The 17,518-nt window shown below is 39.1% G+C and overlaps 2 protein-coding genes across 5 annotated transcripts; one reads left to right on the forward strand and one right to left on the reverse strand.

The window, feature by feature from the left end:
• Nucleotides 1-2,826: 2,826 nt before the first annotated feature.
• On the reverse strand, nt 2,827-9,818 carry trip13 (thyroid hormone receptor interactor 13). 2 transcript variants are annotated; one of them, XM_057340641.1, is made up of 14 exons: nt 9,765-9,818; nt 6,947-7,094; nt 6,610-6,763; nt 6,368-6,497; nt 6,079-6,134; nt 5,645-5,735; nt 5,474-5,546; nt 5,332-5,395; nt 5,165-5,251; nt 4,873-4,979; nt 4,517-4,670; nt 4,301-4,413; nt 3,463-3,532; nt 2,827-3,284 (listed from the first exon to the last, which is right to left on the reverse strand). In XM_057340641.1, the coding sequence occupies exons 2-14, from the start codon at nt 7,033-7,035 to the stop codon at nt 3,189-3,191; spliced, it is 1,284 nt and encodes a 427-aa protein (XP_057196624.1). In that variant the 5' UTR covers nt 7,036-7,094; nt 9,765-9,818; the 3' UTR covers nt 2,827-3,188. The 2 variants fall into 2 exon arrangements, with proteins under 2 accessions (XP_057196624.1, XP_057196625.1); XM_057340642.1 differs by lacking the exon at nt 2,827-3,284 and having other exon boundaries at nt 4,507-4,670.
• Nucleotides 9,819-9,855: 37 nt separating this feature from the next.
• Nucleotides 9,856-16,491, forward strand: brd9 (bromodomain containing 9). Of its 3 annotated transcripts, none has more exons than XM_057340636.1 (17): nt 9,856-10,017; nt 11,108-11,322; nt 11,423-11,512; nt 11,587-11,695; nt 11,805-11,862; nt 11,956-12,100; nt 12,227-12,337; nt 13,366-13,547; nt 13,625-13,757; nt 13,862-13,934; nt 14,055-14,150; nt 14,471-14,603; nt 14,795-14,906; nt 14,998-15,030; nt 15,753-15,849; nt 15,949-16,119; nt 16,270-16,491. In XM_057340636.1, the coding sequence occupies exons 1-17, from the start codon at nt 9,966-9,968 to the stop codon at nt 16,371-16,373; spliced, it is 1,914 nt and encodes a 637-aa protein (XP_057196619.1). In that variant the 5' UTR covers nt 9,856-9,965; the 3' UTR covers nt 16,374-16,491. The 3 variants fall into 3 exon arrangements, with proteins under 3 accessions (XP_057196619.1, XP_057196620.1, XP_057196621.1); XM_057340637.1 differs by having other exon boundaries at nt 13,426-13,547; XM_057340638.1 differs by having other exon boundaries at nt 13,429-13,547.
• Nucleotides 16,492-17,518: the final 1,027 nt, after the last annotated feature.

The raw sequence follows: 17,518 nt of genomic DNA on the forward strand, positions 1-17,518 counted from the left end.
TCAAAAAATGATTTCATTCTTTATTCATCCTCGTGTCATTGTATTCAACCTGTACAGGTTTATTCTGCAGAACACAAAAGAGATTTTGAAGAACGTTCCACTGATGAAACAATCCGATGCACCATTTGATGTAAACCTGCACATCATTTGAATGTCATTGCATTAGCAAATGATGTATTAAAAATAGCTTTGTATGTTATAATGCACTTTAAAGTGTGACATTCTTACAAATACTTTGGACGTTTTTGGATGGTCTGCGAGTTTTGCCTGAAGCCGTGTTGATGACATCCAGTGCCTCGTGCTGACAGCTCATCTGAAAACATGGTATTAGTGTTTCCTCAATGTTCTGTTGCTCAACACCCTCCTCAGACATGAACTAGTTTTCTGATAGTCAGTGTGTGGCTTCATAAACGTGCCAAAGTTATAATGTGATTTACTGTCTCTCAGGAAGAACACATCTGATGAAATCCAAAGTGACCGCTGCTTCTGGACTGATCCATCCTCAGTCCTGGCGGCAGTTACTTAACATTTAGCAGATGCTACTACACTGTAAAAATGTTGGGAATGCTAAAGTAAAAACCTGCTAACTTTAGAAATCTTCCCACATATTTAAAAAAAATCAGTGTAACGCATCTTATAACTTAACCTACAAACTAGTTTACAATGCAAAATGTTACAGTGATGGTGTAGAAAAAGCACTGCAGTTTTTAGAGAATTCTGTTACAAAAACATGTTTGTTAGGATGTTATCATGTTTTATTGTATAAGTACCTGTATTGTTCATTAGTATTACTTAATCAAAACAACCCAACTGCAGTTTGATTGATAATAATTAGAAAGCACATATAAACGTGTTTTGTTAGAGTTATTTGTTTTTTTGCAAGTGAACTCTTCATATCTTTCCTGTATTTTTTCAAGGACGTTAACTGGCATCTAAGACATTACATTTTAAGAACAAAGTTTAGACACAATCAGGCCAGCTGTTTTTCCAAATAATGTCTTAAAAACTGTGCAGTATAAAAATGCAGCACTAAAATAGTCGTTTTCTCACCCTCATGTGATGTCTTTCATCTGTGGAACACAAAGAGTTCATTTGAAAACGCTGGGGACTTTTTCAAAACCACAAAAACGAAGAACTGACTGCAAAATGACACACCATTCACTTTTATCATATAAAATAACACTTCATTAGAAATATTCATCTTTTGTGTTCCACAAAATAAAAGTCACACGGGTTTGGATCATCAGGATGAGTAAATGATGTCCAAATGTACCACAAACACACACTCTTCGCGTTACCCTTTATCACTGCTGAGACCCAGAATTATGGAATAGTTATAAAGAACATTAAGGGAACTCAAGTGTGTTAAGTAGAATGTGATGCAAAAACGGAAAGCAAACCTTTTTATAACATATTTTATCTTTAGAGTAGTCAACCTTTACCTAGAATTTGCATTATGTTGTCTTGGCATACATCCTTCATACACTGTAAAAATCGAGAGGGTAATGAGTTCAACATGTGCGTATATCCTCACCAGAGGAACAGTTTTACATTCTCACAATCCTGTTTTTAAAGAAACAACAAAGCAAGACCAGAGGGTAAGAGATGAAAGATCTGGTGCAATACCCAAGAAAGATGTCCAATTCTCATTGGCCAGTAAGCAGTGTAAACCACTCTTTTTTATTTCAAACAAAAGCTGAAGTCTCTCTTTGTGATCCTTTTAACCTCAGACGTCAAACGTCTCATCCGCAACTCAATTAACTCTTCATCTGATCTATTAGCATTGGCGCCTACATTGATATTCCATCGCTTCAGGCCAGACACAGAAAAAAAACGATTAAAAAACTCATCATTATGTTTACTTTGTTAAGAAGCCTATTGGCAGTTTTTAACCACAGAACTGGTATAAGCTCTACAACAATAAGGCTTTTGAGGATGGTCGTCCGCACTGATTGGATTTAAACAGCCGTGTTTTTGGAAAGAAGACCCCTGCAGACGTCACAATGACACCTGTGTTGATCTGCTCTGGAGTGTCACATCATATCAGAGGAATGCCCTACAGATGCCTCACAACTCTACAGGTTTTCAGCGTTTGCTTGGATATCAACAGGTGATGACACGTTACGCGGTTCTTTGATGCCGTTCCCATAATCACAAAGTCCTGCAACATCAGCCTTTCACCTCTGTGATGAATGAAACCTTGGTGTCAGACAGGTTCATAAACACTGATGTTCAAACACGATGTGTGAAAGTCAAGTGTGAATGAGCACACGTGTGCCGTTTAATGTTTGAGGTTTCTTTAGAACTTAAATCCCCTTAATCCAAACCAAACCAACTGTGTCAAAGCAAACAATATATTCAAGCCCTGATCGTTTGCACAACATTCCTCTAAAGATATCTGCTAAGATACCAAAAATATATGTGGATATGAATATCTTATTTGATAAGGGTGGTCAAAGCAAACCAATGGTGCTGGAGCTTTTTTCTTAACTTCTCAGTCATTTCTCCAACTACTTTTAACACCAGTACGCCGCCTGCTGGTAGTGAAGTGTGATTCACGCTAGAACACTTGAAAGGGATAGTTCACTCAAAATTCTGTCATCATTTATTCACTCTCTCTATCTGATTCTTTCTTTAGTGAAACACAACAGAAGATATTTCGAGAAATGTGGTTTTGTGTTCATTCAATGATGTTTGATTGTCAACGTTCTTCAAAATATCTTCCTTTTGTGTTCTGCAGAAGACAGAAACTCATACAGGTTTGAAATGACACGGAGATGAATAAATAAAATAATTTTCCTTTTTGGCTGAACTAATTCAGTTCAAAAAGAACCAAGGAATGTGACACTCATTCACTCATTTTAATCAAATGTTTAAATATGTACATGTATAAAATCCGAACATAAAAAAGATCCGCTCATATGCAAACTGTAGTAGATACTGTGCGTGCGTTTTATGTTTGTGACGCGCGTACGGATCACCTGCGTTACAACAAGCAGAATTACGCACCTTATGAATATGAGCTCAAAACCTCTCCTAAAACAGAACAGATTCAAAATGCTCACGATGCCGTCCTAACTTCAAATAAAACGAGTCAACAGACTCAACAGGTGTAAACGTCTGGTGTGTTCAAGGATCACGGTGATGAGCGAATGAGAAAACACATGTTTGTTGCTGTAGTGTTGTGTTCAAACACAGTTGACCAGGTTTGCTTGCTCCTGTTTCTGATTGTCCACAGCACGATCCATCGCCTTCAGAAAACTCTTGACTGTCATTGTGGGGGTCTAAAGACAGCAGACACACGATTTTTGTTGTATAAGAGGGATTATAAACAAAATGTAGAATACATCCATGTAATGAATGACATCCAATTGCTGACTATTTAATGAACGTAAGACTTTAGTTTGCTTTTACAAAATGGCAAGAAAAGCATTAAATCACTGGACACTCGGTTATGAATACCTTTCCATAGAGCGCGTGAGCCAGAAATGGGATTTTTCTCAAGGTCCGTCCGCTGAATCCAACACTCTTCCTGTTCAGAGGAAGAATAAGAACATCTGTGAAGATCTCTGTGAACTCCACAACAGGCACGCCAGGAGAGCATTTGTGTGTATTGCAAATAACAGCTCAGGATGAATCTGCACTTTTGTGTATAGAGGATATGCACGTGACGTCACTTTACCACATGAAAACAGCAACACGCTCCCTTGAGTGGCAAAACATGATCCCTTGAGTGGCAAAACATGATCCCTTGAGTGGCAAAACAGCTGCTTACAATATCAGGAAACGCTATTCCACGCAACATTTTAGTGTCCAAGGACACCTGGTTCCTTTGTAAGTCGTAAGGATCACCGTAGAGTCCAACTGCTTTTAATTTCAGCAAAAAATTTGGTGTTTTAATACTGGTTTCTTTGTTTCTCCTATTGAAAGCAGCCATTTTGCAGGGAACGTGTCCCGGCGTGTTCATGTGGGAAAGTGACCCAGTCAATGCATACCCTTCTATATAATTATAATTCTTTCTAATTATGTAGTCAGCAATTCAATAAGAGTTCTACAAATAAATTCCAATAAAATCACTTCATTCAAATCAATCTATATTATTTCAACGTAACAGTAATAAGAGTTCAGTGGGAAATTAAGTCAACACAAAAACTGTGTTTTGATATTTGCGTGACAACGCAGACGTGTTCACGACAGGTTTTGTGTGTTTAATGAATTAAATGCTAATGATTCAAGAGATAATGAGAGGTGTGTTTATTAAATGTACAGGTGGAGCTGCAGTGATGGTCAGGTCACTCACTGCGAGATGTCCCTCAACATTAAACTCAGATGAGTCAAGTCACTTTCCGTGAAGTTCATGGTGACCAGTTCCTCCAGTCTCAACAGCTGCTGTCTGGGGTAGATGATCTGACACTGCAAAAAAACATATAAACCTCCGATAGAACTCATAATGTCCGTCAACAAACACACAATTTATGATCACGTTAGAAAAACACATCTACTCACACACACACACCTTCATGAGATCCTCTAGACAGGACAGGTAAATGTGAAATATGGCGTTGGCGCTGGGAGGGCCGATGTACTGCTTTATATCCGCTCTGTCTACAAAAGCAAAATCAATCTTCTCTGTCACATTTGATGTAGTGAGAATCACCACATTCGGGTGCCTGAATCAGAAAAGCAAGACACACTTCCAATGTCAAAGGCTTCGTGGTTGGAGGTCAGAGGTTTGGTTTGTGATGTCAGATCATTTCAAATGCATTTAACCATTATTTATTTGGGAGGATGTGCAGCAATGAATTGTACACAGTAAGATTGTGCATCTGTGATGACGGTAAAGAGTCGTGATCTGAATGAGGAGAAACTGACCGTTTGATCTGGTCCAGCTGGGTCAGGACAGAATTCACAACCCGTATGGCATCAGACGGCTCTGTTCCCGCCTGAGCAGCGTTGCGTGCAGCTGTGAGACTCTCCACCTGGTAAACAAACATTATCAAGTATAACGTGTACATTTACAGCCATAATTGTCCTTTTTCAAGCTTTTCGGAAGTGGTATTTAAGATAATACACATCTTAATAATAAACATAATCTTCCGCCTTTTCATGAAAAGCGCTATATAAATGTAACGAATAATTATTATTATGTAAAAAAAGAGAGAACCTCATCTATAAGAACAAACACCAGGGCATCTTTATCATCAATAAGCTCCTGAATCTTCTGGAACATCTTTGTAACCAGTTTTCCACTCTGTAAAACAGTCACATCATGTTAAGTTTCATATATGCAGTTTAAGAGAATGACTATAGACGTGATGAATCCGTCTGTACCTCCGAGAACCACTTGGAGAAGAGACTGTGACTGTTGATTTCCACAAACTGGCTATACGCGTACCTGCGAAGAGAGGAAAGGAATGAACGACAGGTGAAGAGATAAAAGGAGCGCCGTCATTTCTTCAGAAAGCTGCCACACCTGCCAGACAGTCTAATGGAGAGTTTCTGAGCGAGTCCTTTACACAGAGACGTCTTTCCCGTGCCAGGCGGCCCTGAGGGTTTATCACACATACAGCAACTCTGTAAACATGCCACGGGGAACAATAAAACTGTTGAACTTCGAAATAAGGGTTCGTTGAGTAAGAAGTACCGTGAAGTAAGACGACTCGATTCCAGGCAATCAGATTGCTGTCGACATTTTTGTCAGAGAAGAAAATTGTCGTGGTCACATAATCCAAGAGCTAAAGACAACAGTGAAGGAGAGGCATCATGAGTTCACGCTTGCCAACAAGCAGATGAGGAACAACTTGTTGCTGAGTTTTGACTCGATAAACAATCTTTCTATGGAGTTTAGTTGTTTTTCCTGGGAATATATATCAGAATTTTGAGTGTGAAATTAACCAAAAAAAAATTGTTCTAAATAACGTGACCTATTGGTTTATATCCTTCCAAAATGAAAACAGACACAAGACAAAAGTTCCTTTCATCTGTAAAATATTTATTTTGCTGGATTATCTAAAAAAGGGCGTTTCTACATGGTTACAATAAAAAACTGATTGAATTGATGAAAAGAATATGTCTTACTTGTGTTTTGATGTTGTCTTCATAAACTAAACACTCCCAAATGCCATGAAACTCAGCTGTAAGACATGAAGATCTCACATTATCTCAATCGCTGAAAATAGATATGTTTCTATTGGTTTAGCATTAATACTCAGAACAACACTGGAAAATATACTATTAGTAAACAAGGAACAGAATCAAACATATAAACAGAACGATGCATTTGATTCATTATCAATATCTTTGCATTAGTTCATCCAAACAACTCCGTCGAAGGAGTATGAATTGAAAGGGGGCGTGTCATTCTGACCTGATGGGAGGAGCCAGTGAATGGCAGCAGAGAGCTCCTCCTCCTCCTCCAGTGTGAGTGCGGTTGGAACGTCGTCATTGAGAGAGAATATATAGATACAGAGGTTGTGGAGCTTCAGATCTACAAACTTCTGCGAAATAAAAGAAAAATGTAAACAGAATATCACAAGCAGAAGTTCAGGCTCAGAATAACTCTCTTCAGTGTCTAGATAACAGCTCTGCGCACAAAAAGACTGTACATACTTTGAAACCAGTTATATCTGTGACCGTGACTGACTGCACATTTATTGTTAGAAATTCATCGTCAAACTCCGTCCACTTGTAGGACCCTAAAACAGAGCTGTGTCGATCCAGCAGTAAGAGCACATGAGCTCGTACATCGGATCTCGTCACCGTACTGCAAACACAAAAACTAGTTTGAGAACACATAGTGTGTAGGGTGGGACTTGATTTCATCGATCAGGATTGTACTGGGAAAAAAATGGAAAGGAAACTTTTTTCTGTAAACAGACTTTTAGAAACTGAAGACATTTCTTAACGTCATACAGAATACTTTAGACTGACTGGATTGACGACGTACCTCTCAGATTTCACATGAACCTCTATGTGCACGTCTGGTCGGATGAGTCCGACATCAGTCATGTGTTGATCAGCACCAGACATGTCCATCACTACAGTGGACTGAAGTATCAGCTCAATTCAGAGAAACACAAAGCAGTCGACACAGCCTGTGTGACAACGATCAAGTTTAAAAGGCAAGTGATTTATTAAAACAAAATACTATTGTGCAAACATGGGAACGAATCTGTTTAAAACGTCTAACTTGTCCTGAGGCTACGATTATGAAATTTGGCTGACGATTCATTGTCTATTAAATAATTGCGATTATGGCACTTACTTGTCCGTTTAAAGACTTTGACAATTGTCGATTAATTTCAATTAATTTAGTCAACGAATAAAATATAGATACATTAAGAAATGTGAAAATTTTGTAAATAACTACACTGACCAAAATTATAAACCCAACACTTTTGTTTTCGCCCCCATTTTTTATGAGCTGAACTCAAAAATCTAAGACTTTTTCTATGTACACAAAAGGCCTATTTCTCTCAAATCTGTCTAAATCTGTGTTTGTGAGCACTTCTCCTTTGCCGAGATAGTCCATCCACCTCACAGATGTGGCATATCAAGATGCTGATTAGACAGCATGATTATTGCACAGGTGTGCCTTAGGCTGGCCACAATAAAAGGCCACTCTAAAATGTCCAGTTTTATCACACAGCACAATGCCGCAAGTTTTGAGGGAGCGTGCAATTGGCATGCTGACTGCAGGAATGTCCACCAGCGCTGTTGCCCGTGAATTGAATGTTCAAATCACCCTCTCGTACTCTATTATCGTAAAGCCTATCGCTGCACACGTTGGGTTATGTTTGACAAACCTGGAGTAGTTTTGGCTGCGATGACACACGCCTACACGTGTAAGTGCGCTGAATCTCAGGCAGGAATTTAAACAGTCGCATAATTTACGTCATGCTTTCAGTTCTGCGCTCCGGCGCGATTTGCGCTCACACTACATGTGTACCACGCCCGAGCCCAACCGCACCGTGCTGTGGACCACCTCTTCCAAGCGAGCCAGCGACCGCTAAACGAACATGCCCGGGCGCGATACGGAGAGATCACACTAGTCAAATGAACCGGGGTCAAAAGTGCTCGGGCACAGTTCAGATTGCCTAGTGAGAATACACCCTAATACATGCATGGGCAATTTATAACACACCAAAGACACAGAAAACACATATTCGCGCCATATGACCCCTTTAACAGAAAAGAAAAAAACTGAGATACGAGGATGATGTGTAGATGAAGCAAATCTGGAATCACTTTCATAAAACTCGAACACAAAAAGTACAAATTTGATACAACTCAAATGATGAGAAATGTCATCTGAACATAACAGTGAGTGCAGATCAAGGACGGTGGATGTAAAACGCTGAGGATTTACACTCATTGCGGTTATCTGAAGTAATTGCGATGATGTCAAATAATTGCGATGAGAAGATTATTTAATAATTGTGACAGCCCTACCTGAGGCAAACATTTTTCCGACAGTAACTACACCTGTGGCCAAATGTTAATTGGGTAGTTGACAAATATACTGTACATGTGTCCTATAATGTGACAGCAAAAATTTTGAATCAGTAGTACGTTTGTCAACTATCCTAATGATCTCTCATTTGGATAAAGGCTGAATGAATAAATGTTAATGCAATGACACACACTGTTTGAGAAACTGGAGTTTAAGACTCAACACATCTAAAAACAAACAGCAGCAAAAACAGAAAGTTAAGAGAAATTATATCTGCATTATATAATATAATCTGCATCGATAAAGGTATGTCTATGATACAGAGAACAATTATCTGCACATATCAGTTCACACTTATTTTTCATAAATATTGTCTATATTTAATATACTGTATGCATTTGATTCAGCCTAAAAGATAAATAATAACCGTTTTAAAATAAAGATTCCCTCTCTCAGGCCTTAAAAGGACAGTTCACTCAGAAGTGACAATTCTGTCATCGTTGACTCACCCTCAGGTTGTTTCAAAACTATGTACATTTATTTGGTCTGTTAAACAGAAAGAAAGATATTTGTAAGAATGTTGGCCAATTTCAGTTCTGTGACATCATCCACTACCATAGTATATTTTGAAGAATTTAGGAACACAAACAGTTCTCGGGCACCTTTGACTACCATTTAATTCTTCCTACTATGCCAGTCAATGATGTCACAGAATTGAAAATTGCTAACATTCTTCCAAATATCTTTCTCTGTGTTCATCAGAACAAAGTCATTTATATAGGTATGAAATGACAAGAGGGTGAGCAAATGATGACGTTCATTTTTGGGTGAACTGTCACTTTAATGGCATTTTCACCACATGAAACTATGGTAAGCATTGACTTACCTAACTGCTAGTAAAAGTTAAAGGGTTTTGTATTATTTGTATACGTATAAACTACATATACGTTGTTTAATGTAAACTAATATAGTCTAATGTAACGTTACCACCTGTATATTCAGCAGTGTGTTGTGTTGTTACCGTCAGATACCGTTCCTGCATCATGATACTGCCTCCTTACTTACAAACTGTTCATTTAACTGTCATAAACTATGAAGTTGTCTACCTAGTAGTCATCATTTTAAGACACCACATACACACGCGACGGACGTGCCGAACTTTACTGTACATGAGGTAAACACCTCACTGCGTTTCGAGTCCGAATCACATTTTCAACATTCATCATCATAACATCCATGTATCTCACACTACATAACTGCGTCATGACGTAAAGTACACATATACATGAGGCAAACGAAGACATTTTCTCACCTCTCAAAACTGCGACGGACAAACTCGAACATACCGCGCCAACGATGACGTCACGGCGGAGGAAGAGGCGTCACCGGAACTCAACGTTAGCCGCTAATGTTGCTGTTTCGGCACCGAGAGAAACAATTAAACAAACACACACACGCGCGCGGTTCTGTCCAAAACACACCGTCTGTTTACTCACGTAAATAAAGTTTCACGATGGGGAAGAAACACAAGAAGCACAGAACCGAATGGAGAACAGTGGAGGGAGGTGCGTGTGAAAAATCACTTTGGTCATTCAAACACTGAATCAGTGTCTCATCTGTGTGTTTATATGATGCGTGTTTAAATCACATTCTTTTATTTGCGTGTGTCTTTAAGTGTTTATAGTCAAACTCTTCTGCGTACATCTGGTTTAACATCACGTGTTTGAGCATTTATCAGACGCTTGTGTTCTGGTCTGTCTAACGTTACGTAGTTTTATTACTGCAGATCTGTCACTGGAGTTTGCTTTTGTCTTTTAGTACTTAGCCCTAGAAGAGTTTCTATGGCGTTGTTATGGAAAAAAGTATAGTAATTATGATTTTATTAAAGTAAAAATGAAATAACTCTGTCTCTGGCGTTATTGTAGTGCGTTGCTTGTATAACCATTGTTCCATTATAAAATAACGTGGGTAAACTAGGGTTATTGTGGTGAGACTATAGTAAATCTGTGTTTACTATGGTATTACTGCAGATAAAACTAAAAGCTACGCTTACCATAGTTAACCTATAATTTTAGCCATTTTTAGTAAGGACACACATAAGGCTGTCACCATTATGAAATTTGGCTGACGATTAATTATCTATTAAATAATTGCGATTATGGCGATTCATTAATTGTCTGTTTAAGGCTTGGACAATATCCTACTAATGACAATTAATTTATTAAATGAAGAAAATATATCTTAGAATTGTGAACATTTTGTAAATAACTAATATGATTTACTGTAGAGTGACCTCAACAGAGAAGACTGACTTAAACTAGATCTTGCTGTGTAGATGCTGCAAGTCTGGAAACAAACAAATCGACACAAAAAAATCAAAGCTAATACAACTCAAGTGATGGAGAAATGTCATTTGAATGTAAAAGTGAGTGCAGATCAAGGACGGTGGATGTAAACTGCAGCAGATACTGCAGACCTTGTTTTCTAAGGATTCACAATAATTGGGGTTATCAGAAATAATTGCGATGATGTCAAATGAGACGATTATTTAAAAACTGTCACAGCCCTACACAAGACGATAGAATGATGTTATGATGCTGTTTATGATTTAAACTGTATGGGAATATTATTACCAGTTAAAACTATCTTTGTCAGACTACGAGGACAAACCTTTAGATAAGCCGCTGAAGCTGGTGCTCAAGGTGGGCGGCAGTGAAGTGACGGAGCTGTCCGGCTCGGGACATGATTCCAGTTACTATGACGACCGTTCTGACCATGAGTGGGAGCGTCACAAGGAGAAGAAGAAGAAGAAGAAAAAGAAAGCAGAGAAAGAAAAGCATTTAGATGATGAAGAGAGGAGGAGGAGAAAGGTGAGTGAACGTGCCCGAGTGACACGCAAACACACTGACGCTAATGTTTGTCTGAGCCGTTTTATTTGATTTCACTGCTGTATTTATCTGATTTATCCAGGAAGAGAAAAAGAAGAAGCGTGAGCGAGAACAGTCAGAAAACGCCGCCAATGTGCCAGTGGAACCTTTCACACTGCCCAAGCCTGTGGAGGTGAGGTGACTGAAGCTCTGCGGGATCATCCAGCGGTCCGATCAGACTCTTACTGAAGGATCTTTGTGTGTCAGGTTGTTCCGGAGGAGAAGAAACGGAAGCGGGAGAAGGTGGAGTCGGAATCGGAGGCGGAGGCGGAGCAGCAGGCGGATCGACCCGTGCGAGCCTGCAGAACTCAACAAGGTACAACGGTGTAGAAATGAAATCAAAGACTTGGCGTAGTGAATTTAAAACAAAACTTTGCCCTAAAGATGTATAAGCACATACTCTTTCCCCTCTTTGTTTCTTCTAGAAAACGAATCTACCCCTCGGCAGCAGCTTCTAGAGCATTTCTTGCGTCTGCTTCAGAGGTGAAACAGTGCTAAAACAAGAATCGTGAAATGATTGTGAAGTGTTGTGTGATGTCTTACAAATGAATAAGGACCGTCCTACGTTTCCAACAGGAAAGATCCACACGGATTCTTCGCCTTTCCGGTAACAGACGCCATCGCGCCCGGCTACTCCATGATTATCAAGCATCCCATGGACTTCAGCACAATGAAGGACAAAATCGCAGCGAATGAATACAAAACCATCACAGAATTCAAGGTACATCTGTGTTCTGCATATAAACGCTGCGATCCAGAATCACTGTGCTAGATATCTTTTTATCGTGATGAACATCCATAAATACTTGCATCTGTTTGAATCTCTGTGTGTGTGTGTCATCTCCAGGCAGATTTCAAGCTGATGTGTGACAACGCCATGGTTTATAACCGACCGGAGACGGTCTACTACAAAGCTGCCAAGAAACTCCTTCATACAGGCTTCAAAATGATGAGCAAAGTAACATATTTAATCCAGTTTGGTGCTGATGCAGTGAGATCTTGTGCTCTTGTTGTTCATCATTCAGTTCATTCGTACCGTCGTTTTCATTCCATTCAGATATGATTTTAGTATGTCGTCATTCTGGGACAGAGAAGTTTCTCGGTTGCATTTTGATCATGTAAACGTACATTCTTTGTAGACGAGTATGAAAAACATTGTTTTTATTTATGCTCCCCATATAAAGCACCTCATGAGGTTTGTTGTGAGATCAGCAGTCTAGACAAAGCGTGGAAACTTTTAAGAAACTCCAATATTTGATAGTTTGTCTAGTTTGGTCACTACGTAGTCACAGTAGTTCTGTCGTTTTACGGACGGCTGTCGCGATTATGAAATTTGGCTGACGATTCGTTGTCTATTAGATCATTGCGATTAATTGTCTGTTTAAAGGCTTTGAGAAATATAACGATTAATTACAATTCATTTAGTCAATGAATAAAATATAGCTACATTAAGAAATGCGAAAATTGTATAATGTTATAGAGTGATCTTAACTGAAAAAAACTGAGATACGAGGATGATGTCGTCTTGTTGTGTGGATGCAGCAAATCTGGAATCCCTTTAATAAAACTCATAAACACAAAAAGTACAAATCTGATAAGAAATGTCATTTGAACGTAACGGTGAGTGCAGATCAAGGACGGTGGATGTAAAACGCTGAGGATTTACACTCATTGCGGTTATCTGAAGTAATTGAAATGATGTCAAATAATTGCGAGGAGACGATTGTTTAACAATTGTGACAGCCCTAGTTATTATTATTCAAATGTTGAACGTTAGCAGTAATGAATGATGCGCTGGTGTGTCTAAACGTTTCTTTATCATCCCGTTGAAGTTTTGAAAAGGGGTCCCAGGATCAGGTTTTTATCTTATTTGTCCTCTTCCATCCATCCCATTCCTGCTGTGTCCCATCTTAATGGCGTGGTTCAGAGCTCCCGCAGGAGGAGTAAACGGGTGCTGTGTGGCTGTATTTTGTACTCTGTTTACAGGAGCGGCTGTTAGCTTTGAAGCGCAGCATGTCTTTCATGCAGGACATGGATTTTTCTCAGCAGGCTGCCATTCTGGGTGACGACGACATCGCCCCTGAGGAACCCGTGCCAGAGATGATGCCCGTCCACACCGAATACCCCAAAAAATCCAAAAAGCAGCCTGTGAAAGAGCCCATCATCAGGTAGGGCTCGTTTCTTCTGCTCTCCTGAACGCTTGATGGTGCTGTGTGACCCGAGCGGGTGTGTTGCTTGTGTGTAGCGATCTGTACGAGCTGGAGGGCAACGCGTGCAGTTTGACGGACAGCACGGCAGAGGAGCACGTCCTGGCGCTGGTGGAGCACGCAGCAGATGAAGCACGCGATCGAATCAACCGCTTCATGCCGAACTCTAAGGTGCCAAAACTCAGAATGAATACTCTTCACATGATCACAGCAGACGGTGACCGCCGTACAGTATTTCTGTGCCGTAATCGGAATGTTTTGATTTTTCGATCCAGATTGGATATCTTAAAAAGGACGCTGATGGTTCACTCTTCTACACGGTTGTGAATCAGGATCCTGAGACAGAAGGTGGTGTTCTCATCTTCTCTGTGTGTTGAGCCATAAGAGATCTTGCGTGTGTTACTAACAAGGGCAGATTCACAGCAATCTGATGATGCGAATGTTTGTTGATCTTGTTCGTCTTCTCAGCGGATGAGACTCATCCTGTTGATTTGAGCTCTTTGGCTAATAAACTCATTCCTGGACTCACATCCCTGGGCTTTAAAGACGACCGGAGACACAGAGGTATGTGTTCTACCACCAAACCATAGATTTATAGGTTCCAATCCGCAATCGAGATTCTTATTCAGATTTGCAAGTAAAAAAAGCATAATAAAAAACTGAGAAAAAAAGCATTCAGTCTGTTTTATTCTTGCAATGCAAGTGTGTGTAGTTTAAGTACTTTAACAAAAATTGCAATGTTGCCAAATTTAGTCTTGGTATTATTTATTTCACGCTCAGAATGAGGTGTTGGTAAACTGGGCTTCTATATAATAATATAGAATAATTACCACTTTTACTGATTAATAACCACTTTTACTGATTCTTTTCTGGATTTGTTTCAGTGACGTTCTTGAGCAGCGCTTACAACACGCAGACCCTTCAGAATAACTCCATTTATCCTGATCTGCTCCCGGATGAGAGGGACATGCTGTACTCGGCTTATGGAGACGAGACGGGTGTGCAGTGTGCGCTCAGGTCATCCTTATGAACTTTTACTCTCATTAAACTCTACTCTGTTGTTTATTCTCGCTGTAGACCAGAGCAAGCGTGAAACTCACAACACCGGCTATGCTACGCATGAGAATGATGACACAAACTGAAAAATCTCGCTTGTTTTAAATGCCCAGACCTTGTTGTTTAATGCGGTTTTCTGTATGTGTGTGTAGTTTGCAGGAGTTTGTTAAGGGTTGTGGGAGTTTTACAAAGAGATTGGTGGATGATTTGCTGGATACAATGACATTAGGTGATCACTCAAAGGCCACCGTCCAGATCCGACAGGTATCTCAATAGATCTTTGTGGTTCATGTTTTTTTTCTTTCTTTTTTGTGCTTGTTGAACATTTGAGTATACTGTTATGTTTCTGTTTCAGAAAAGGAACATGTCTAGTTTATGTGACCTGCAGGTGAGATTGTGGTCCTGTTTACATGATCAGCATTCAACAGTGTCAAATATATTTGATTGACGTTTGAGCAAATATGATGTCAAGTATAATATTAAAAAACATAACCTTTATTAGGGATGTGACGATTCGCTCAGCTCACGATGCAATTCACGATATGATTTATTCACGATTTGTTTTTACAACATGGGTTGAGACGAATCAGAAATGAACAAAAGCCCTTTTATTATTTCTCAAATGCTGCATTTCTTTGTAAAATACAAATATTTTTTATGTCAATTAACAAAACAAAACTGCAGTTTTAAAACACTTTACAAATCAAATAAAAAATGAATAATACAAAAGTCACTTTAATATAAACAAGCTAAGACTTTGTCTGTGCTTTTCTTGGATTTTTTTACATTCAAGAAATATCAGCATATCCACGTTTTCCAAGTTTGCAGTAAACACAGCGGCCCTGCTGTTCAGAACACGTATTGCGACAAATACTAATCGAATTTCAATCGGTTACATCCCTATGAATTATACTCTCATATACAGTATACTAGTATTGTAAAGGTCAGCCCTGTGTCGGGTTAAACGACCACATTAGTTTAGCAATAATAGACTATGTGTTATTATACAGTGTTATTTTTTCTATAATAAATAATGGAATTGCAGAGAGTAATGCTCTTTTAAATGTCATTTGATGGTCTGGTCTCATGAAAACCGATGTGTTTAAACAGGGAACAGTTGGAGGTGTTATAGACAGCGGCTCTGTTCTGGATTTCATGTCCATGAAGAGTTATCCAGACATGTCTTTAGATATGCTCAACACTTTAGGTAAGACCTTCTGTGACGTGCACCTGTATTACAGTTCCAAAACTACACCGTCTTCTGTGGTACATTAGTTTTATAACGTATGCTTTTTCTCATCTGAAGGTAAATGTGTAAAGAAGGAAACTGAACATGAGGACGGTCATTCACATTTTGATGACACGGCCAAACTCCTGCAGGAGTTCCAGGACGCAGCGGTGGACCGGGTCGGGTCCAGACCATCATCCAATCTCTCCTCCTTGTCGAACGCTTCCGAACGCGACCAGCATCATTTAGGTACTTCATTATTCTAAAGATCTTAAATCGCACATTAAATAACAATCCTATTTTCTTATTTTTGTGTACATCAAATATATTTGGCATAATTGTGTTTCTGTTCCTGAGGTTCTCTCAGTAGTGATGTTTTTGTTTATGTTTTGTGTGTAGGAAGTTCACCTCATCTGGGTGTTGGTGACGGTCCAGCAGAGATGGTTCAGGACCCGTATGAGTTCCTGCAGTCTCCAGAGCCCAGCTCTACAGCTAACAGCTGACGGATGGACACACAACACGGATGATGTTTTTCTCCTGTTCTGTGATGTTATTGTTTGGACTGTAAGTTTTTGTACAGATTAAATGTTTCGTGTCGTTTTTTAAATAAAAGCCAAGTGGCTGGTTTTATAGATTTCTTTGCGTTTTCTTTCACATATCACCCTGAGCCGTAGCGTCTTATCTCAAACTGACCTTTACACTGTAACTTCTCTTGTTCTAGAGCAAGTTATGCATTACATCATTTCTCATTACTATGAATAGTAATTTTTTTGTAGTAATATTTTTGTTCATGGTGTAGATCAGTGCAGAGCATCAGGGGTAAAACCGCAACAGCTGCTCAAACTGAGGTGGTGGTGTTTCACATTCACACACATATCAAATGGATCTCAGTGGAAAAAATAGAAACTTAACTAACTTTTAAAATTGCATATAGTGAGGACAGGAAAATGTTCAGCAACGTAGAAATGTGCTGAGTTTGTTATACTCCTTTTAAACATCTCAACACATCTTGAGTTGAAACGTTCAAAGACAATCTCTCATTTGCATTTGGCTTTGCATTTTCTAGTGGTAACTAGGTTACAGTTAAAAGGAGAACTACTCTGTTCCCTCGCTTTAGTGCTTTCACATTGTTTAAACTTTTCCATATCAGATTGCAAAGTAACACAATAGTGTTTGAAAGTCTGAATTCTGCTTTGTTCGTGAGACTTAAATAACATTTCAGCTTTATATTTATTGCATGTTCATCATGGTAGTGCTTAATATAGATTTTGAGATATAATGACAGCAGAAATGTGACCCAAGATGCAAAAACACCCCTTATGAAAAGTAACCATGGTTGTGTTATAGCCGGATTATAGCATTTTTAAGCAGATTGATTACCATTTTTATAACCAAAGTTTTACCACAAATACCATGGTATGGTAACTATGGTTATTGCGGTTAGACCAGAGTAAACGTGTACTATGGATTTACTACAAATAAAACTAAAAAACTATTGTTACTATAGTTAATAAACAGATTTTCCGCAAATTATCATTATGTATATGCTTCGTTCCAGACACCCCGGATTTACGATATTTCCAACCTGAAACCCGGAATCAGCGTCTGGACTTAGTAGCATAAAAATTATTTAGTAAACATGAATGTT

This window comes from Triplophysa rosa, linkage group LG8, assembly GCF_024868665.1.
Source record: "Triplophysa rosa linkage group LG8, Trosa_1v2, whole genome shotgun sequence".
NCBI lineage: Eukaryota > Metazoa > Chordata > Actinopteri > Cypriniformes > Nemacheilidae > Triplophysa > Triplophysa rosa.